Below are 22,820 nucleotides of genomic sequence, written 5' to 3'. Positions count from 1 at the left end.
CGGTGGTGTGACTCCTTCAGGCACATGCCATCAACGAGACGAGACCATGGGCAAATCCAAGCCTATGACGACAGGCCTAGCCGCATTGGGTAAGGCGCCCTACTGCCCTGGGACGGGGCTCACGCGAGATTCTCAAGCCCCTGGCAACATATTGCTAGGATTTCATGCAGGGTAAAAGGTTGAACCAAATTTAAATCTAGAAATCAACAATATAGGATGAAAATATGATTTCAGCGGAATTGGCGGTAAAATCTGGCAATGCATAAGTGTCTTTGCTTGGTGAATGCAGGCGCAGAGTAGCAGCTGAATCACCCAGCAACACCACCCCGCTGCCCCGCGATTACACCCCGCACCTTTCCCCCTCTCACTCTCCAGGCTGGTGTCTCACTCCCCATCCTGTTTTCTATTGAGTATTGACCACACCATCCAGCTCGACGGCCTTAACATGCTCGTGGCTCTCCAGGGTCTGAATGGCGTCGTCGGGGAAGGTGACTCTGCAAACGACTGCGTTAGTTATGCTGTCAAGAAAGCGCAGTGTGAGGTATTCAACCGTCGGGAAGCCTTACGCGAAGGCCTTGATTAGGCTGTACTCATGGCTGATCTGGCCGCCCTGGTCTTGAGCATGCTTCTTGGCCCTGTATAGAGTGTCAATTTGATCCTCATGATGTCATGTTTTTGAAGGCTTCCTTACGCGGCGACTTCCTCTGGGCTCGCGTCGTCCTTGAGGGTGACCTAGACAGTCGTGTCAGTATCGCCGTGCTGCGGGGTCCACATGTGATGGGAGAAGCGTACAATGTAGGAAGGCATGGTTGCTCTGGTGTACGTTGAAGGTAGTTGAGTGGTGTTGAGGGATCCGTGGGCTATCTTCGCGATGTGAAGTGGTTTGTGTTGTTAGAGGGAAATGTGGTTGGCAATACCCGAGGTTTGGGTCTTGGTACTTATACCTGACCACAGATGAACACCGGGGCAACCAGCTGCTTGTTTGGGCCAGGTTGGAGGCCGTGGAGGCCCAGCCTTAGGCTTGCGTGACGCGGCGTGGGAAAGACCTGAAGAGGGGAATACGTCATGCGCCTAGTAGGATGGGATGGTGCAAGCAAGCCGCCCCGCTTACCCGCGGCTTCAGCTGTCAACTTACACGGCGAAATGGGGTACAAATTCCGTAATACACTGACGAAGCACAGTTGAGTGTCCATGAACCAGGAATTCCTTTTATATGAACCCGAGGGAGGATGCTCGACCGTTGAATGAACGGATTCATGCCGGCTCTGTTGAATGTGTTATCACAGCAGACTCCCACACCAGAGCAGCTCAGCAGGCTCCATTTCCTGCGACTATCTCAAACAAGCAGGTCGATTGTGGTACTGAGTCTACTATGTAAGTTCATGAAGCCCCACCGGCGCTTGTCTGGGTGTGTCTGCGCAGACCCCGCCATGTCGCTGCAGTACGGTGGGTCTACCGCCTGCCTTATCGATAAGATCACTGCCGCCCAAAAATTTCTGGGGCCCTTTGCGCAAAGGAAATGGTGAACTGCGCGAGCAATTGAATTGAGGCGAGCACCCGCGACTTGGGACTCGGTGCAGCGAAACCTCGACGCACCACCACAAAGGGGTTGTCAACATGGACGGCCAAACGCACAAACCCCATCGGGTGTCTAAGAAGTCCAAGGAAAAGAAGACACAACATCAAGGCGGTGGGTAGCCGTACGAGTTCAAGGAGTGCGATTGATGTGAAGCTCACGCGACTCCAGGCCAAAACCCCAAGGCTTTTGCCTTTTCCAACCCCGGAAAGCTTGCAAGACAGGCGGCTCGCTCTCACGATGTAGGCTTTTGCGCTACTTGGGTAACTTCAGCACGCATCTTGTCAATGCTGACACTCGCACTCCCAGATCAAAGAGAAGCGTCTCCACGTTCCGCTCGTCGACCGTCTTCCCGATGAACCGCCTCCGCGCCTCGTCACCATTGTCGGCCCACCCGGCGTGGGCAAGACAACATTACTGTGAATATACTTCGTTTTCTGATATGGGAGAGAGATTGTTGAGTTGCTGACTTGTGATGCGACTGCGCAGCAAATCATTCATCCGCCGCTATGCGAAAGAGACCATCTCCGACCCCGTCGGGCCCATCACCGTCGTCACCTCCAAGAAACAGCGCCTGACATTCATTGAGTGCCCGAACGAGCTGGAGGCCATGGTCGATATCGCCAAAGTCGCCGACATTGTGCTGTTGATGATCGACGGGAATTACGGCTTCGAGATGGAGACGATGGAGTTCCTCAACATTCTCGCCGCGACCGGTATGCCGGGCAACGTCTTTGGTATTCTCACCCATCTCGACCTATTCAAGAAGCCGCAGGCACTCAAGGACGCCAAGAAGAGGTTAAAGCACAGGTTGTGGAGTGAACTTTACCAGGGTGCCCATCTCTTCTACCTGTCCGGTGTTCTCAACGGACGCTACCCCGACCGTGAAATCCACAACCTATCCCGCTTCCTCTCCGTCATGAAGAACCCCCGGCCGCTCGTCTGGCGAAACACCCACCCCTACACGATCATCGACAACTATCGAGACATCACCCACCCGACCAAAGTCGAAGAGGACGAGCACTGCGACCGGTCCATCGAACTGTCGGGCTATCTCCGCGGCACCAACTTTGCCGCGCAGGGGCAAAGGATACACATTGCGGGCCTCGGAGACTTCACAATATCCAACATGGAGGTGCTCCCAGACCCATGTCCCACGCCCGCCATGGAGCAAGCGCTGGCAAAGATCACCGGAAAGACAGGGAGGAGGCGGCTGGATGAGAAAGACAAGAAGTTGTGGGCTCCGATGGCTGACCGGAGTGGTATGAAGATCACGGGCGACCACATCGTCATCACCAGGGAGAAGGGCTTCGCGTTCGACAAGGATGCCGAGGGCGTAGAGCGTGGGGAGGGTGAACAACTCATCGTCGATCTTCAGGGTGAACGCCGGCTCCTTGGTCATACCGACAAGGGGGTGAAGCTCTTTGCTACTGGGGAGCAGCTTGCCGAGGTACCGGAGGATCCGGACAGCGGGAGAACGTCCCAAAGGAAAGCCCGCTTCCTTGAGCGGAATGGGTCGGACGACGAGGCGGATGTGCCGGAGGACGAAGGGTTTGTCAGTGGAGAGGAGGAGGATGAGGAAAAGGAAGGGTCTGACGTCGAGGCCGAGTTTGATGAGCAGAAACTAGGCAAAATGTTCCGGAAACAGACCGACAAGGACCAAGGGGACGACGTCGCCTTTGCCGACAGTGACTCCGACCTAGGCTCCTTGTCCGGGGAAGAGGATCTGGACGATGACGATGAGGACGACGAGGATGAAAACGAGGAATTCGATTCGGACGAGGAGGGTGCGGCAGTCAAGTGGAAGGATAACATGATGGAGCGTGCCAGGGCGCTGCATGGGAAGAGGCGGCCGTATCGGGCAGTGGACCTGGCCAGGTTCATGTATGATACGAGTCTGACTCCCAAGGAGGCGCTTCAGAAATGGCGGGGAGAAGAAGACGAGGAGGCAGAGGAGGACATCGAGCAGGATGACGACACCTTCTTCCGGAAAACTGGGAATGACGAGAAGGAAGACCTTGCCGAGGATAGGTCGATTCCCCGGTTTGACTATGAAGACTTGGCGGCCAAATGGTCGAACACAGACGCCGTCGAAGCTTTGAGGAGTCGGTTCGCCACGGCCAACTTGCTTGATGAAGATGGGGCCGACGATGACTTTGGTGATGACGATGGTGACGAAGATGGGTTTGGGGACGAGGATGAAGATGATGAGGGCGATGGTGCGTTTGAGGATCTCGAAACGGGGGAATCGCACGGGCTCGATCAGGAAGAAGAGGAGGGGAGAAGCGACGATGAGCCCGAGGAGAGTCTTGAAGCAGAACGAGCAAAAAACGCGCGCCGCAAAGAAGAGCTCAAGCTACGCTTTGAAGAGGAGGATCGCGAGGGGTTCAAGAACGACAAGGCCGTCGCGAGGAGAGAAGGCGGCGACCAAGAGTTTGGCGAAGATGAATGGTACGAGGCACAAAAGGCCGTGCTGCAAAAACAGCAGGATATCAACAAGGCCGAGTTTGAGGAACTCGACGAGGCCCAGCGGACGTCGGTCGAAGGGTATCGCGCGGGCAAATACGCCAAGATAACCCTCGACGGTGTCCCAGCCGAGTTTGTCAACCGGTTCCAACCGCGATTGCCTATCGTCGTGGGCGGTCTATCAGCCACCGAGGACAGGTTCGGGTTTGTCCAAGTCCGGATCAAGAGGCATCGGTGGCACAAGAAGATCTGTAAGTTTATTCATTGTGGTCCAATTTCACAGCACACGCAAACGCTAAGTAACTCCTTCTCACAGTGAAAACGGGCGACCCCCTGATCTTCTCGCTCGGCTGGCGGAGGTTCCAGTCTCTACCCATCTACTCCATCTCGGATTCCCGGACGCGGAACAGGATGCTCAAGTACACGCCCGAGCATATGCACTGCTTCGGTACCTTCTACGGGCCCCTGATCGCCCCCAACACGGGCTTTGCCTGTTTCCAGACCTTTTCCTCCACCAACCCAGGGTTCCGGATTGCCGCTACGGGTACAGTATTGAGCGTTGACGAGTCCACCGAGATCGTCAAAAAGCTTAAGTTGGTACGTTCATCCCTATCCTTTCATCTTCCCCACGGTCTTGGGTAGTCAGTAGTCTAGTCATCAACAAAAACCTAACAACACCATAGACCGGAACCCCCTACAAGATCTTCAAAAACACCGCCTTCATCAAAGGCATGTTCAACTCCTCCCTCGAAATCGCCAAATTCGAAGGTGCCGCCATCAAAACGGTCTCCGGCATCCGCGGGCAGATCAAGCGCGCCCTCTCCAAACCCGACGGCCACTTCCGCGCAACCTTCGAAGACAAAATCCTCGTCAGCGACATCGTCTTCCTCCGCGCCTGGTACCCGATCAAACCCCACCGCTTCTACAACCCCTCCACCAACCTCATCGGCTGGCAAAGCATGCGCCTAACCGGCGAAATCCGCCGCGACCAAGACCTCGCCACGCCCCAACTCAAAAACAGCCAATACCGCCAAATCGCCCGCCCAACCCGCCACTTCAACCCCCTCCGCGTCCCCAAAGCCCTGGCCGCCAGCCTCCCCTTCAAATCCCAAATCGTCCAAACCAAACCCCAGCGCAAACAAACCTACCTGCAGAAACGGGCTGTCGTAGCCGTGGGCGCGGGAGCGACGGAAGAGCGCAAAGCCCGCGACCTGATGCAGAAGCTCACGACGCTGCGCAAGGACCAAGCGGCGAAACGGCAGGCCAAGAAGGAAGGGAAGCGCGAGGAGTACAAGAAGAAGGTTGCGTATATTGAGGAGCGGTTGGAGAATCGGGAGAAGAGGGAGAAGAGGGAGTTTTGGGAGCGGGAGGGGCGGAAGAGGAAGGCGGGGGGTGGTGATGGGGGTGGTGGTCGTGGGAAGAGGAGGCGGTAGAGAGTAATTATGGAGTGAGTGAAGGTCGAAGGTTGAAGGAGAAAGTAGAAAGGGGGGGTGTGGAGGTTGATGTTGTTTTTGGGTGTTTGCAAAATACCGGTATAATCAATCATAGAAATCGAAACCAAGTCCAGAAGATATCTGGTCCATTTGGATACCTTCTTCTCTCGAGTCCTACCTCGTGTGAAACAAATACCTTGTGTATCTGAACCTGTCCCAATAGTATCGAAAACAGCCCAACTCAAATGGAGGGCCATAATTTAAAAAACCCCTCCCAAGAACCCGCCTTAGTAACAGACGGCTAGCAAAATTACAGTCGCCCTTCCAAGGCAAAACATGAGAAACATGGGATCTACGCCGATGATCAGACAATAGTGGGCAACAGTGGAAATAGAGAAACTAACTAACCACCTCACTCAAGCCATCGCAAGTTCAACCACCACACAACTTCCACTCCCACGTGACACTCCCCATACCACACATACCACACATACCACACACCACTCACAGCATACACACCACACACACAGATCACCCAAAAACTAAGTTCCTCAACATCACATTACTAACCTAAGTACATTACGACTCAACTCAGCTCAACTCAACTACTCCCGTATCAAACAAGAACCAATCAATCCCAAAAAGCAGGAGACGAGATAAGACAGACCAAGCAAGACTAGAAGACTAAGAGGAATTGGGACAAAGACTTTCAATGGTTGATGATAATGACAATGATGCTGATGATGATGATGATGACAATGACAACAACGACGACGACAACTGGCAATGATCCAAAAGAGACAGACAAGAGAGCAAGCAAGAAACCTGCTGCATTCTTGGATCACTCAATCCATCCAATGCCAGACGAGCCAGGAAAACCACAACAATAGACAAGAGAGAGGGGAAGAGAAAAACCCATAATAATCCAAGAAACCCCCTTAAAAGAGCCACAGAGAGAGAGAGAGAGCAAAGCTAACAACAACAAAAACTATCGAGACAGCCCATTAAAACCATGGCCGCTCAAACCAAGCCAAAAAAAAAAAAGCAAACCGCTGGCTGGCCTACTGCATCTAATCCCATCTCCCTTCTTTACCTCATCCAACTTCCATTAAGTTATTTTCTCCCCCTATCTTACTTTACTCCTTCCCCCTTCCCAACTCACATATTCGCCAACTCATTATCAATCTGCCGATCCATAAACGTCCTCCTCTCCCCCGTAAGCTCCGTCTGCAACCTCTGCTCCACCAGCGCCCGCACCTGCTTCTTGGTGACCGTGTCCAAGTCCACCTCCCTTAGCACCGCCTGAATGGCCTCAATAATCGAGCCGTCATCCACCATCGCACCGCCACCGAAGCCACCCACGCCGAACGAGCCCGTGCTCAGGTCCGAGTGCAAGCCCAACCGGCTTGGCGTCGCCGACATTGTCGACATCCGGTTGTTGTTACCGACCACGCCGAGAGTCGGTGGCGTAGCGCTCATGCCGCGAATGTTAGCCGCACTGTTGCTTCGTGGGACGTCCACATAGGGGCTGTGCGAGCGACGCTGGTCCATGCCCGCGCCGCCCATCGACATCATGCTCTGGCGATGGGCCAGGGCGGCGGCGGCGTTCGGGTTGTCGGTGTACGGGGTGGTCCCCATAAGAGTGCTGGCGCGGGTCATCGGAGTGAACGGGGTGCCAGGGGTACCAGGAGTAGGAGGCATGTAGGCGCTAACGCCACGCCCAGGGAGGTTCAGGACCGAGGGCTGACGGACCGAGGAGTAAACGGACTTCATATCATCCATCTCGTAGTTCTCGTCGTACATGCCCATGCCGCCCTCCATGCCGGCCTTCTCCGGGTGTCCACCGCGACGTCCGGGAAGATTGTTGACGAGAGCGTAGTCATCCCAGCGCTGGAGGGGCACGGCACGGGGATCGAAGCCCTCGTCGTCGACGGCCACCACCTGCTTCTTGCCCGACTCGCCAATAACGATACGCGTGTTACCCCACGAGAAGTTGTCCTGGTTCCAGAACGAGTAAATGGGCAAGACGAAGGAGTAGACCGGGAAGGCGATGATGTAGATGATCATCCAGCCAACGTGCTGCCACTGGCGCTTGAGAATGAAGATGAGCGCCTGCAGGCCGTAGACAGCGGCCAACATGATGATGGAAATCAGGGGGAACGGGCCGGTGCGGGTAGCGACCGTGTAGATGAGCCAGCCGAGGTAAACGCACGTTGCCGGCAGAATGATGGTACCGAAGAGATCAATGAACACGATGAAGCGCATGGAGAAGCAGCAGAAGCCGCACATCTCAGGCAGGAACATCAGCTCAACCAGGTTGTGGATGGTCGAGTTGATCCAACGACGACGCTGGGAGAGCAAGACACTCCACTTCTCGGGCGCAGCGGTCTGGCAGTAGGCATCCGGGATGAACTTGTACGACATGTACGGGAAGTACCGTGTCATCAGCGTGGTCAGGTAACGATCTTCACCCAGCGACAACAGGTTCTTTTTGTGAAGCGTGTCCACGTTGCAGTCGCTGTAGTCGCGGATCACGTCGTCCGAGATGATGAGAGGCCGGCCCTTGTCCGCAGTTCGCAGACGGTACATGGAGAAACTGGACAGCTGTTAGTTTTTGCCAGTTCGCCCATCATAATATCAACCGCCCAAAATAAAGAGAAAGGGGAAAGAAGGGGGAAAAAGAGAGAAGGGAACATACCATCCTGGCAAGCAAGTGACGCTGCCAAACAGAGATTCGAAGGCCTTGGCGAGATGATGCGAAATGTAGTATTCGTAAACCTGGATCATAGTCCACCACGAACGTTCCTCATTCTGCAAGCTCGTCTCGCCGCAAATACCGGCAATCTTGGCATCGTTGGCGCACGCAGCAACAAGGCGGTTGAGCGAATCCTCGCGGACACAGGTATCGGCATCAACCATCAAAAGGTACTCGTACAGCTCGGGATCCACGCCAATGATGTTGTTGATCTGGTGGAACATCTCCAGCTCGAGCGGGTTCATCGGCGCGCGGTGATGGACACGGTTGAGGAAGCTCATGAGCAGAATCTGCGAGTCACGCTTGCCGCGATTGCCAGGCTTGGCCTTCTCGCGCTCTGCCTCCCTGCCCACCTTCACGACCACGAGATACGGAACGACGTTACCTTCGTACTCGTACAGGCCAGAGTACACCTTGCCGTAGTTGAGCTGGTCGCCGCCGGCACCAACCGACTTGAACGCCAGGGCAGGCGGGTCGACCTTGGGGTCAACACCGAGAATATCCAAGACAATCTTGGGCGTGGGACGGTCGTTCCCGGCACCGACAATGATACCATCGCAGATGACGCAGATCAGCTTGCGCTTGTTGTCGTACTGCAGGGCCGTGAGGGAGTCGAGCGCCTTCCGCAGCGAGTCTTCGCCTTCGGTATACGCGGGCACCTGGCAGATGACGAACTTGTCTTGAGGCGATGGGCGTCGCTTGGAGCCAAACTGCAGAGCGGACACGAACTTGATGAGAATGACGGAGCAGAGAATCGCCGTGAAGGCAATGAGGATCCACGTGTTCACCTGGCACCTGGCGGAATCGCGGTAGTCTGTGATGCCGAGGTAGAACCGGTTGTTGAGGCAGTTCATCGTGTTCTTCATGTTGACGGTCTCGGTGGCGTTGGCATTCCGGATCATGTCGTTTATCTGATCGGTAAGATCCTGGCCCGGGTTGTTTTTGACGAGATTGACCATTTTGGCGTTGAGGAAGGTCCAGCGGGGATTATTGCGTTGGACCCTCAGCGTGTGCATGTAGTCGGTCAGATCAAAGACCTTGTTCTCGTAGAGGAACCACGGGCGTTGATTGTTGTTGCCCTCGTCCCAGATCTGGCTGGGTTTCCAGACGAGATCGCCGGTGATGTACTCCTTCATGCGGGGCAAGAACTTTTGGCTGTACCAGTTTTCTTTCCCCATTTCCCCGGTGGGGTCCCTGGCGTAGTAGCCCGAGTCGTGGATGGCCAGCTGCCACTCCTGCGAGTCGCTGTTGTTGAGATTGAGCTGGACCGTCTTGTCTGTCACCAAGCCGGGGCATGCGAGAGTGAGGGGCACGATGAAGTAGTTGTCCATGTCAAGGCCGCCCAGAGGTTCCATGTATTCGCGCGTGGTTGGGTACGCGTCCGTACCGTGGTCCAGCTTCCAGAATTTGGAGATGTCGTAAACCTTGCCGTGGACACTGACCCAGAAATCATCCGCGCCCTGGTGGTTCTTGACTTCGTTCCGCAGCCAGGCTTTGTCGTAGTTGGGGCAGAGCAGTTTACCGAAGAAGATAATCCAAAACACAATGATACCGTTCAAGATGATAATGAAGAAACAGAGCACCACCTTCTCTCGCCACGCCATCCGCACATCGGGCCGCTTCATACGACCGACATACCGGAGGAGGGGGGAGGGAATCCAGAAAGTGAAAATCCAGACGATGATAACCCACGCCCTGCGGCCAGGGGAAATGGGCTGCTCCTCGAGCTTTTTGCCAGCAGCAAGGTCGCTCTCAAGGCCGACGAACTGGCCATCCTCGTTGTAGTAGACATCGCCCTTGTGGGTGTCGCCTTTACTGCCGAGGCCATAGTCGCCGGCGGCGACATTGCGCATGCCGGTCATGGCAGTCGGGGCAATGGACGGGGTAGCCCCAGTGCCAATGCGCTGGCCAGCGGCCGCCGCGAGGGTCGCCTGGCTCATGTTCCTTTGATGAACAAGCTGCTCACGGCTGCCGTTCGAGGAAATGTCCTGGAAAGGCTGAGGAGGGAAGAAGCCACTCCCGGTAGCCGAGTAGCCAGTCCCGAGGCCAGTCGGAGGACCAAGGTTAGGCATGCTCCCAAGCCGCTCCGCATCGCCAGGCTGGAGATCAAGGGCAGCTTCAGCCTCCCACCAAGCATTCTCCCTCATCCAGATACGCTCACGGCCAAGCACAACCTCTCCATTGGCCCAACCCCGCTCCAGGATCCAGCTCTCGATGCCATCTCGGCCGTCCATGCAGCCAAGCATGCGATACCGGGACACAAACTCCTCGAAGTCAAAGTCCACAGTGTAGTCGAGCTGCTTGCTGCGCCGATTGGCCCACTCGGGCAACCGCCAGGCCCGCAGTTGTCTAGACACGGTGCCAGCCGACCACGCCGAGTTGACGGAGGGCAGAGCAGCCAGGCTAGCTGGCGACTCATCCGTGGGGTGGATGCAGAGGTGGTACCAGGCGCGGCTGGTGCTGAGCAGGGCAGGCAAATCGATACGCCCGCTGCGACCAAGGTTGATGCCCTCAGCAGCTACGGGAATCAAGAGCTGCTTCAAAAACCCGTCGTCCTCGGACGAAAGCGCCACCTTCTCCAAGACCTCTTCCCGCTTCTCGAGCATGTGTTGCCGCTCCCTACCAAGCGACCCCACCATGATGCCCAGTTCGGGGCCGGCCTCCGCGACGGCAGTCTGCATCTCCCGCAGAACAGTGCTGCCAACCGCAGCCACCTCGACACCATCCTGTTTCATCTCGGAATTGATGCCCTGGTTATCATCAAAAATACCCCGCATGGCAACGGCCTTGCCGAGGTTGGGATCAGGAAGCTCGAGGAAGTGCAGGCACACGGTATCGCCATTGTCCTCAACCGAGTTAGGGGTCCGGCCAGTTTGGCTGCCGTCGGCCGATTCCTCTCCGTCCTTAATGCGGGCCATTTGGGCGGCAATGGCCTCGTTGGCCTTGGCAATCACCCAGTCTACCAGTGCCTCATACAGTCCCCCGAGGAGTGTAGCACGATCATCTGTGGTGCACTGCCTGGCGAGGACCTCCGGCTCCAAGCCGAGGAGGCCACCAACATCCTCGCTAACCTCATCAAGGACATCCTCGTCCACATTATAGTCGATGGTATTGCCAAGTTTGAGCAGACCAGCGAGAGTGGAGATAAAGTTGCGGTGGGCAGATCCCTTGATGCCGATCTCCTTGAGGGCGGTGCGGAAGTCGTCCGCCGCTGCGCCGTCATCAGCGGTGGGTAGGTAGGACGGGGGATCGTAGGTGCCAGAGCGCGCTAGCAAGTTATAGCTCGAGGCGCCCTTAAGGCCGAGGAATTCACGTTCGGCCGGTGTGGAGGCCGAGGTGAGGAGGTAGTAAAAGACGTCGAAGGCTCGGTTGCCAGGCTCGGTCGGGATGCGCAGCAAGCCCTTGTCCGTGTCAATTCCTCCTTGCGAGAGAGCCACGGAACCGCCGACGATCTTGCCGGTGAGGTTAAGCGTCAAAGTAACGCCGAGGGCAACCTGTCGGGGGGTCGAGGGGTTGTATGGTGTTACACATCGGAGGAAGGGCTCGATGGCCTGCAGCGACTGGAGGATCGAGCTCGGGACGGCGACAGGAAGCGAGGAAAGGGCAGGTCGTAGCAACGAAGGAGTGGAGGTGTGCAGCGAGCTGATCACAACCGTTAGCACGGAGTACAAGAATGGAACACAGATCTGTATTCTCCTTAACTTACCCGAAGATGATGCAGCCATCCTCGGCACGACGACGGGCGTGTTCCCACGCTCGTGTCACCAAGTCACCATCTATTGTTCCGCCGACAAGACCCGTCGGGCTCGGCTGTGAGGCTGTCAACCACGTGTTGACGACGAGGCTGGTGCCCGCGTCGAGCTGGTATGGCTGGGAGGAAAGGTAAATGTTATGGATCGAGTTCAGCAGGGTCGTCGTCGAGACCTGGGACGGCTGCTGGCCGCCCCGAGAGCCCCCCAAGCCGGACTCCGAGGCCATCGAGTACATGGACATGCGGTTCGCCATGGTGGCGGCTGGTGGTCCTTCGGCGTCCCAGTAGGGAGGAGGCCGAGGGCGAGATCTGGTGCTGATGTGTTGGTTTTGTTCGAGGTATCTGAGCGTTCGTCGGCGATGTCAACAAACCCCCGAATCCAAGTATGGATGGTGTCGAAGGCCGCCCAAGCGGCGCGTAGAGGTCGATATCGATATAAAACCTAGCGAATGTTCTTGTGCAAGGAATCGAGAGGGACGGTACGGTGCGGGTTCTGTAGTGGGATGCGGGTTGGTCGCGGCGGCAACCAGTGACCCGGTGCTGAATGTCCCCTCGGGTAACCCCTATCTCTAGCAGGCCACGTCAAAAAAACAAAAATTATTAACGAGGTCAAGAGAGAAAACAGTACTGCTCTTCCCTCGGTATCAGCCTCACGAACAACAACAGCAAGAGAAAATCAATGACCGGAAGGAAAAGCCGTCAGAGCGAGTGAGACGGGGTGAAGAGAGGTCAACGAGGGAAACAATGTGCCAAATTGCAGAGAAGGCAAGATCGGAAAATCTCAAGATAGCCCAGCAAGACGGCGGCGGGTGGACCAGGGGAGGCCAGGCAAAGACACGCATGGGAAGGCACAAACGAGCGTGGTTGCAGTGGGCTGGCTCCTGGTGGCAGACGCGAGGGCGTGCCTCCAAGGAAGCCAGGGGACCATTCCTGCCCAGAAAACAGAAGAAGATGCACGGCGGTTGTCCGGGAGTGGCTACGGCGGTTGAAAGCTCCTGATGCGCAAATTGCAACGAGGCGAGCTGACTGGAGAAACATTGGGGTGGGTCAGGATTTGCATGATGTGCCGCGTTAAGTCTGGGCATTTCGCCGGATTGGGCCTGGAATGGTTGTCGCCCGGAGACGCCATGCTTTTTGCCAATCACTGCAATTTTCATCGTGGAAAATCCCAGACGTATGCAATTAGACGGAAATGCATAGGAAACCGTTGTGCAACACTGTTTTGTGCATACATCGTTGGCTTTCCGTCGAAACAGGCGGACAGCCAGAACGACATGAACGGGCAGATTTCCCATTTTCCATTGATCTTAGCATTGCACCCCCGCTGTCATACATTCCCGTCGTCGTCTGACGAAGCTTCGTTAATTTTTTTTTCCGCGCCGTCCCACGATGGTGGCGTCTGATGACTGGAGGATGGCATCTGAAGCAGCGCGGCGGTGCAGACCCCAGAGGCCTAAAAAAGGGTCTCCCACGGCAGCTCCCGGCGGGCCACTGGTGAATACGAGGCCCTGGCAACACCCACATCATGCGCTGCAGCCCACCCGCTGCTCCAACACCCCATAAACAGGCATTGCAGGTGTCGTGTGGAAGAAGCTGCATTCCTGAACACACCACACCAGAGCTCCACGGGTTGTCGTCGATGCATCCAGCCCGGCCGATGACCGAGAACCCGAGGTTTTCAAGGCGCAGCCCGCCGGCGGCTCCGTGTGGAGTGTTCCCTCTTTTTCTTTTGCCTTCGTTCGTGATCCGAGCTAGGCAATAACTACATACACGAATTATCCGTATTCTGCTTCCCATAAATCTCCAGTCCGCACATCAACACCCGCTGGCTGATAAACCGCAGGGTGTGCCCAAAAAGGCGGACGGAATGGCGGGTTATTGTGTAATATGTTGTGTCTCGGGAATGTCCACGACACAGTCTAGTGTAGTGTAGCTCCGGTGTTAGAATCCTAGCGCACAGCGAAGATCGTGTCGGTCCGCCAAAACCTGGGGTTCGGATGCAGAGAAGGGCTGGTCGTCAATTGTCTTTCGTCCAAACTCGGACTTGCGATGAACGGTGGGCATCATCGACGCCGCTGCCATTCTTCCTGTTGGAATCCTCCTACCACTTAGTTCAGACTCTGCCTGGAGTGAGCCGCAAAGCAGCGTTTTCTCAAACGTAGTCTGGAGTGTCGTCCGGCGCAGCACAACAAACTTGTTCTCGCCGCATACAGGAGGAGGCGGGTTGATGGAGCCGGAAAAATGTAATGTATGAGCCTCGATGGCGGCATCTGGAGGCTCGGTTCGTGTTGGGGATTTGCGTCCTTGAGGGTGGGTGGAGACGGGAAGATGCCCTTTGTGTCGCCACCCATCGACCGCCCCAATCAACACGCAGCATTACGTTGTCCACCGAAACAATTTGACTGTTTGTACGAGGAATCCAAGTCGGAAGCTTGGAATAACCATAAATCTGCCGAAAATCCTGTTGATGTCGATGCAAATGTGCAGAAACAGAAGTTGATGCGGTCAATGATCCGACCAGACCTTTTTTCACACCGATGTCTGAATCTCAGACAACAACTCGCAACTGAGAGATGGCAGCCAACCAAGCACCAGACAAAAATCTCGAGTTGGTCGAACACCTGCGGCCTCTGAACCCACTATGCATCTATCGCGTAGCCAAGACCTCCGGCGGCTGTCGCCTAGCCAGATCTCACAGTTGAACGGGTGATCCCTGCTCTCCTGAAATGCGAAGTGGGGACGGGGTCCCGGCTGGTGCGGCGAACGCTGTTGATCCTGGTTCAGAAAAGCCAGGAAATCGGGGAATCGCTTCGTCTTGCACCCGCGCCGGCGCTTTCCTAGAAGCAGAGTGAGCCAAGCAGAAAGGGAGGTTGAGTGTGTATGTGAAGAATTAATTCTTCTCAACCGGTAGGCTCAAAGGCTCATGTATTTTGGCGTTGGCGAATTCTGCTCGGTAGAGAAAACTGCATCGGGCTTTCCCAAGGATACGACAAGATTGGAAGACAGCGTTGTGTTCCAGATCTTGTTTATTTTGAGCCACACTCCCGGAATGCGATCCAATGCCTGCCCGGCACGCCGGCTTAAACCGCGCCCCTGCGTTCGTGCCAATTAGGCGGGGTCCGTCCGCGGGGCCAGTTCATGTGGGAAATTCTGCGCACTTGGTCAATCGCGGCTGCCGTAACAGGGATACCTGCCTGGAAAAAAAAACATTCGATTCCCCCTTTCCCTGGTTGGGGCCCGGCCAAGCAGCCCCCCCCTGAACGCGCCTGCCTGTGAGTGCCCAGTGGGCGTATGCTGTGGAAAGGAACCTGGAACTGCTGGGCCAGCGAAACGCATGCAGCAGTTTCCATTCCCATCAACCAGAAGAACTCCCACGTTCTCTCCCCGCGGCTCAGGCCAGACAACATTTTGTCATTTTGTCACACACTCGCTGTTGCCCGCGTCCTTCTTCTTTGTTGAGACTTTCGTTTTAGACATCTTTAGCTGTTTGGAACATACCGCACATCTCCATATCACATCCATTCTTTCCTGGGCTCTGCCGGGCTCTTCCTGGCTGTTGCGGCTCTCTGTTGCTCCCCTTCGGCTGCTCACGCCTTATTTTAATTTTCATTAGCGTGACGAGATCGAGATTGCGGAAATCGAGGCCCGTGCCGCCGTCGCCAACGGGGCCGGACACCAAGGCCGTGGCTTGCTGTCCTCTGGGAGAAATTCCGAACGGCAGCTCTGAACTCTTCCGCATCGACCCGTGGCTCAACTCCTCGAAGCCATTGTCACGAGCAGGAACGCCGACGCCTCGATCACGGCCTGTTTTCGGCCACGCCATACACCACCATGGCACTCAACCTCCCAGTCGGCGGGAACGGCGGCGGAGCCCACACCCAGGCTTCGCTGCCTTCGCTACCCGCCCATTCCCAGTCCGATACACAGTTGACGGCACACCTCGCGAGCCGTTTCCATGTTTCGATCCCGACCGCGCGGCTCTCGTCCCACGCGCTTATCTGCACCAACACGTATTCCGGCTCCACCAAGGGCGATGGCTCGCGAGACTCGTCTGCCCAGGCCGCGGCGGAAGACATGGCCGAGAGGGCCTTGATCAGGATGGGACATCGTCAAGAAAATCAGGCAGTTCTCTTTCTGTATGGCACCTCCCCGGCTCGTGCTGCAAATAGTTGTGCCAGATGACAGTGTAGCATAGGTGACATGTGTTGACTAACATTTTCCGTAGCGGTGAATCTGGTTCCGGGAAGACCACTGTTCGATCTCATCTCCTGACTTCCCTCCTCAACCGGTCCTCGACGCCTCTCTCGAACAAGGTCTCTCTCGCCGCGTACGTGTTTGACACGCTCACGACCACGAAGACTGCGACGACGCCAACGGCTTCCAAGGCTGGTCTCTTCTACGAGCTTCAGTACGACACAACATCGTCAACAAACCCGGTTCTTCTCGGCGCGAAGCTGCTAGACCATCGGCTGGAGCGGAGCAGGATAACAGACGTTCCCACGGGTGAGCGCAACTTCCACGTGCTATACTACCTGCTTTCAGGTACTAGCTCAGCAGAGAAGACCCATCTGGGGTTTGACGGGCCCGAGAGGCGGTGGAAGTACCTGGGCCACCCGACCCAGCTCAAGGTGGGCATCAACGATGCCGAGGGGTTCCAGTTGTTCAAGACTGCGCTGCGGAAACTTGAGTTTCCCCGCAGCGAGATTGCCGAAATCTGCCAGATTCTCGCTAGCATCCTACACATTGGCCAGTTGGAGTTTGAGACGACCTCCAACACCACTGCAACGGGTGACGACAGCGGCGGCTTTTCGCACGAGGGCGGCCAAACCACCACCACTGTGAAGAACAAGGATGTCCTTAGTATCATTGCAGCTTTCTTGGGCGTCGGTGCTGCCGAGCTCCAGACAACACTTGGTTACAAGACCAAGATGATTCACAAGGAGAGGGTGACCGTCATGCTTGACCCGGTCGGTGCGCGGGGCAATGCCAACGAGCTCGCCCGCACGCTATACTCGCTGCTGGTGGCTTATGTGATTGAGAGCATCAACCAGAGGCTGTGTGCCACCGAAGCCTCGATCGCCAACACCATCTCCATTGTCGATTTCCCGGGCTTCCAACAACAGGCCTCGACCGACTCGCCGCTTGACCAGCTGCTGGCTAACGCCGCGACCGAGTCTCTGTACAACCTGACGTTGCAGAATTTCTTTGACCGCAAGGCGGACATGCTCGAGACGGAAGAGGTGTCTGTGCCCGCGACCAGCTACTTTGACAACTCGGACGCCGTCAAGGGTCTGCTGAAGCCCGGCAACGGTCTCCTCAGCATCCTCGATGACCAGACCCGCCGCCACCGTACCGACATGCAGCTACTGGAGAGCTTACGCAAGCGCTTCGAGGGCAAGAACCCGGCCATTGGTGTCGGTGCTGCCACGGCCAAGCTTCCGGGCAGCAACTTTTTCACGGAAAACACCGCCGCTACCTTCACCGTCAAGCACTTCGCTGGTGAGGTCGAGTACCCTATCAAGGGCCTGGTGGAGGAGAACGGCGAGGTCATCTCGGGTGATCTCATGAACCTAATTAATGCGAGCAAGAGCGCGTTCGTTGCCCGTCTCTTTGGCCAGGATGTGCTCAAGACCGTTGTTCACCCGAAGGAGAAGACCACGGTTATGCAGGCCTCGGTCAGCTCCCGCCCAATGCGTGCCCCCAGCGTCATGGTGAAGCGCGGGCGGAATGGCAACCTGGCTGCTCGCAACCGGGCTGCTGCTGCCAATGCCGGGGACCTCTCTGATCAAGGCAGCGACGCCGGCGACGCCAAGCGAGCCAGTACATTCGGTACTTCGGAGCAGGGCGCGTCCGGCCAGTTCCTCTCTGCGCTCAACAATGTCACCAAATCGATCACGGCACCGGGCACGAACTGCTACTTTGTGTTCTGCCTCAAGCCCAACGACAGGCGTATCGCAAACCAGTTCGATAGCAAGTGCGTGCGTGGGCAGCTCCAGACATTTGGTATCGCGGAGATCAGCCAACGCCTGCGCTCCGCTGACTTCAGCGTGTTCCTGCCCTTTGGCGAGTTCCTCGGCCTCGCGGACACCGAGACCATGCTCGTGGGCAGCGAACGCGAAAAGGTGGAGTCGATCGTTGATGAAAAGCGCTGGCCGAGCAACGAGGTCGCCATCGGTGCCACTGGTGTTTTCCTCAGCGAACGCTGCTGGATGGAAATCGCGCGGCTGGGCGATGACTATTCGCAGTCCGGTCGGTACGGTCTGCCTTCCGATGCGGGTGACGGCACGGGCACGCCGGCGGACCCCTTCGGTGTGTCCAAGGAGCGCTTGCTCATGTCTGGCGGCGGTCCCACGCCGAACAACTTTGGTGGTGAGAAGAAGGGCGGTTACTTCAGCAGTGCTACCGAAGTCGACGCCCGGTCAGACGCTGGAGTCTCGGCATTTGGCGCCGGCGACATGTTCAAGAACCTCGACACACGCGAGCAGATGGCGGAGCGTGGCAACGAGAAAGACATGCAGGAGGTCGAGGAGTACCGGGACAGCCCCAGCCGCAAACGCTGGGTCTTCCTGGTGCACTTGCTGACCTTCTTCGTGCCCGACATCCTGGTCCGCAAGCTGGGCCGCATGCCGCGCAAGGACGTGCGGATGGCGTGGCGTGAGAAGCTGGCCATCAACATGATCATCTGGTTCAGCTGTCTCCTCTCCGCCTTCTTCATCGTCGTCTTCCCCATGTTGATCTGCCCCAAGCAATACGTCTTCAGTCCGGATGAGCTCTCTTCCTACGACGGCCAGGACGGCCGCAGTGCCTACGCCGCCATCCGCGGTCAGGTCTTTGACATTGGCGGCTTCATCCCGCGCCACTACCCAAGGTATATCCCGACCAAGATGCTCACCCAGTACAGCGGCAAGGATATTACTTCGCTCTTCCCCGTCCAGGTGTCGGCGCTTTGCCAAGGACCGAACGGCCAGGTCGACGAGTCGGTGCTGCTCGACTACCGGAATTCTAACGTCACCGGGTTGGCGGCTGTTATCAGCGGCCAGGACGTCAACGCCAAGTACCACGACTTCCGCTGGTTCACGGGCGATTATCGCCCAGACTGGTTCTCGCAGCAGATTCAAATGATGAGGTCCAACTACAAGGTCGGCAATGTGGCCTACTCGGCCGAATACGTGTCCACGCTTAGTGGCAAGTCACAGACCATTGCCATCCTTAACGGCCGTATCTACGATTTGACCATGTACGCGGCCAACGGCAGACGGCAACAGAGCCCGCCCGATCAACCGCCACCAACGGACCCGAACGCCGTCAACTTCTTGCACCCGCTCGTGGTCGACCTCTTCGAGCAGCGATCCGGCGACGACATTACTGCGCTCTGGCAGTCTCTTGGCCTCGACAAGCAGACCAAGCAGCGCATGCAGCTGTGTCTCGACAACCTCTTTTACGTGGCCGATGTGGACACCCGTTCGTCTGCCCGGTGCAAGTTTGCCGAGTACCTGGTCCTGGCCGTGTCCATTCTACTAGCCAGTGTCATCGCCTTCAAGTTCTTCGCCGCGCTCCAGTTCGGGACTAAGAACATGCCTGAGAACTTGGACAAGTTCGTCATGTGCCAGATTCCCGCCTACACGGAAGACGAAGAATCCATTCGCCGCGCCGTCGATTCCGCTGCCCGCATGCAGTACGATGACAAGCGCAAGCTGCTGGTCATTATCTGCGACGGTATGATTATTGGCCAGGGCAACGATCGCCCGACCCCGCGCATCGTGCTGGATATTTTGGGCGTGTCCGAGGCAGTGGATCCTGAGCCGCTCAGCTTCGAGTCTCTTGGTGAAGGCCAGAAGCAGCACAACATGGGCAAGGTCTACTCCGGTCTTTACGAAGTGCAGGGCCACATTGTGCCTTTCCTCGTCGTGGTCAAGATCGGCAAGCCGTCCGAGGTGTCTCGCCCGGGTAACCGTGGCAAGCGTGACTCGCAGATGATCCTGATGCGCTTCCTCAACCGCGTGCACTACAACCTCGCCATGAGCCCGCTCGAGCTCGAGATGTACCACCAGATCCGCAACATCATCGGCGTCAACCCGACCTTCTACGAATACCTGTTCCAAATCGACGCCGACACGGTCGTGGCCCCCGACTCGGCTACGCGCATGGTTTCCGCCTTCCTCGACGACACCCGCCTCATCGCTGTGTGCGGTGAAACCGCTCTGACCAACGCCAAGGCCTCCTTTGTCACCATGATCCAGGTCTACGAGTACTACATCTCGCACAACCTGTCCAAGGCCTTCGAGTCGCTCTTCGGTTCCGTCACGTGTTTGCCCGGTTGTTTCTCCATGTACCGCATCCGCGCTGCCGAGACGGGCAAGCCGCTGTTTGTCAGCCGCGAGGTCGTTGAGGCGTACTCAACCATCCGTGTGGACACGCTGCACATGAAGAACCTGCTCCACTTGGGTGAGGATCGTTACCTGACGACACTGCTGCTCAAGTACCACAACAAGTACAAGACGAAGTACATCTTCCGCGCCCACGCTTGGACCATCGCTCCCGACTCGTGGCAGGTGTTCCTCTCGCAACGTCGTCGCTGGATCAACTCGACCGTGCACAACCTGATGGAACTCATCCCGCTCAACCAGCTCTGCGGTTTCTGCTGCTTTAGCATGCGCTTCATCGTCTTTGTCGATCTCCTGTCCACCATTGTTCAGCCGGTTACCCTTGCCTACATCGTCTACCTCGTCGTCATGGTCGCACAGAAGGCAACAGTCGTCCCTATCACCGCGTTTGTCCTCATCGGTGCGATCTACGGTCTGCAAGCCATCATTTTCATCCTGCGCCGCAAGTGGGAAATGATCGGTTGGATGATTCTGTATATCCTGGCCGTTCCCGTGTTCAGCTTTGCGCTCCCGCTGTACTCGTTCTGGCACATGGACGACTTCAACTGGGGTAACACACGTGTCGTGGCCGGTGAGAAGGGCCAGAAGATTGTCATCTCAGACGAAGGCAAGTTTGACCCCGCCAGCATTCCGCGCAAGAAGTGGGAGGAGTACCAGGCCGAGTTGTGGGAGGCTCAGACCCAAGCCGGCGGCCTGCACGACGACAACCGCTCCGAGGCCTCGGGCTACTCCTACGCCACCCGCCCCAACGTCCCCATGTCGGAGTACGGTGGGTACACGCCCAGCCGCCCCGGCTCCATCTCGGGGTACCCAGCCATGCCAGGCGCTGGCAGCCGCATGTCGGTTGCGGCGTCGGAGATGCTCGGCGGTGGTAACAACAACCGGCAGAGCCAGTTTGGCGGGTCGCAGTTCATGGGCCCCGCGCCGTCGCAGCAGGAGCTGGAGATGGCGAACCTGGCGGGCATGCCTAGTGATGATGCCCTCCTGGCGGAGATTAGGGAGATTTTGCGGACGGCGGATCTGATGACGGTGACCAAGAAGGGGGTTAAGCTGGAGTTGGAACGCCGGTTTGGCGTGCCGCTTGATTCGAGGAGGGCTTATATTAATAGCGGTGAGTTCTTTTCTCTTTCTTTTCCTCGGCACCGTTGTTTTTGAGTAACCGTATCACTGACTTATGTTTGTGTGTCACAGCAACGGAAGCAATTCTTTCTGGACAACTGTAGTAGACTGGAAATCGGCGCGCAACGCATGCATGCATAAGGGGTTTTTTCCTCGTTGGTTTCTAAATCTGTTTTGTATCTACTAGCTCTGGGGGTTTTTGGTTTTTTTTTCTTGTTCTCTCTTTCCTTGTCTGTCCTTTTCATTTTTGGGTTGTCTGACCACCACCACCACTACTACTACTACACCTACTACTACACTATTAGTATTATCATTGCCGGCCTTGGCTCCTTTTCTTTTTATTTGCTAATAAGGGAAAGCGTCTTGGCCGGCAGCAGCGAGTTCTGAACTTTTTTTGGTTCTTCTTTCTTCTCCCTGTTTTTAGCATGTGTACTGTCTCTGTGTCTCTCTCTCTCTCACTTGCTCACTCGAGGATGATCGGTTGCCAACCACCGTCATGACATGGTTCGGGATAGTAATAGTACGTGTGTACATACATACATACAAAGCCCAGCTACAGATGGATGGATTGTACGCACTACCTTATCTCCTTTAGTGCCGAGTGGGTGAAGCCCTTTCCTGGTCCTGTTGGTTTGAGGGAAGGAAGACTGGCCGGACATTTCTCTCTCTTTTTTGGTTTGCGCTTTTATCTCCATTGGAAATAATATAATGCTTGCATGGATGGATGGATGGATGGATGGATGGGGTGTGTGTGGGAAGAGAGGTGGTGTGTTGTTGGGAAAGATGGGTAGGGGAGCAGAGAGAATGCAGGAGGGAGGGAGGAGAATGTTAGTTGGAGACGTAGAATGAGAATGAGAAGTTGGTGTTGGTTTTGAAACTTAGTGGTGACTTGTTTTGTGTGTGTCTTTGTGTTTCTTTGGGAGAGTGTGTGTGCGTGTGTGTGTTTACCCGGGCTAAAGTGGTTGCCTCTGATAATAGGTTATTCTTCATTTTAATATCTTGAACTATCAAGGTAGGGACATTGATAGCTATGCACATGTAGTTATAGATTCTCATCCCACAACACGGAAGCTAATTACAACCCATCACTCACCCAGTAACAAAAACACAACCCCCCTTATGGGGAACAACGAACAAAAACAAAAAGAGCTAACTAAATACTCAAATACTCAGAGCTCACAAAAACAAAAGTTATCTGACAAGGGTGAGATTCGAACTCACGCCCTTTCGGACCACGGGGCATCTTCGCTCTTCAGAAGAGGAGGAGTTAATTAAGGATTAATCCTTAACGTGGCGCCTTAGACCGCTCGGCCACCTTGCCTTTTGATTGGATGTT

General features: G+C 56.1%; 4 protein-coding genes and 1 non-coding gene across 5 annotated transcripts; 2 read left to right on the top strand and 3 right to left on the bottom strand.

Moving 5' to 3' along the window:
- Window positions 1-403: 403 nt before the first annotated feature.
- On the bottom strand, window positions 404-807 carry C8A04DRAFT_32104 (uncharacterized protein; the record flags this gene model as incomplete). Its single annotated transcript, XM_062781979.1, has 4 exons — window positions 404-494; window positions 567-635; window positions 692-732; window positions 793-807. The coding sequence occupies 4 exons, from the start codon at window positions 805-807 to the stop codon at window positions 404-406; spliced, it is 216 nt and encodes a 71-aa protein (XP_062633724.1).
- An 810-nt stretch (window positions 808-1,617) lies between these two features.
- C8A04DRAFT_39952 (uncharacterized protein) lies at window positions 1,618-5,475 on the top strand (the record flags this gene model as incomplete). Its single annotated transcript, XM_062784771.1, has 6 exons — window positions 1,618-1,690; window positions 1,748-1,818; window positions 1,886-1,995; window positions 2,066-4,293; window positions 4,359-4,639; window positions 4,726-5,475. The coding sequence occupies 6 exons, from the start codon at window positions 1,618-1,620 to the stop codon at window positions 5,473-5,475; spliced, it is 3,513 nt and encodes a 1,170-aa protein (XP_062633723.1).
- Window positions 5,476-6,633: 1,158 nt separating this feature from the next.
- Window positions 6,634-12,235, bottom strand: C8A04DRAFT_15015 (glycosyltransferase; the record flags this gene model as incomplete). Its single annotated transcript, XM_062778327.1, is given in 3 exon segments — window positions 6,634-8,071; window positions 8,174-11,923; window positions 11,937-12,235. 3 exon segments carry the CDS (start codon window positions 12,233-12,235, stop codon window positions 6,634-6,636), a joined length of 5,487 nt encoding a protein of 1,828 aa, XP_062633722.1.
- A 3,577-nt stretch (window positions 12,236-15,812) lies between these two features.
- C8A04DRAFT_32101 (glycosyltransferase) lies at window positions 15,813-21,588 on the top strand (the record flags this gene model as incomplete). The annotated part of the gene is made up of 3 exons (XM_062781978.1): window positions 15,813-16,117; window positions 16,207-21,476; window positions 21,557-21,588. 3 exons carry the CDS (start codon window positions 15,813-15,815, stop codon window positions 21,586-21,588), a joined length of 5,607 nt encoding a protein of 1,868 aa, XP_062633721.1.
- Window positions 21,589-22,680: 1,092 nt separating this feature from the next.
- Window positions 22,681-22,805, bottom strand: C8A04DRAFT_t132. Its single transcript has one exon. It is a non-coding gene; the product is annotated as a tRNA-Leu (tRNA).
- Window positions 22,806-22,820: the final 15 nt, after the last annotated feature.

This window comes from Dichotomopilus funicola (assembly GCF_033296635.1).
Source record: "Dichotomopilus funicola strain CBS 141.50 unplaced genomic scaffold C8A04scaffold_80, whole genome shotgun sequence".
NCBI classification, from domain to species: Eukaryota; Fungi; Ascomycota; class Sordariomycetes; order Sordariales; family Chaetomiaceae; genus Dichotomopilus; species Dichotomopilus funicola.
Note: the sequence above shows the minus strand (reverse complement) of the source record. Positions and strands in the feature narration are given on the sequence as shown.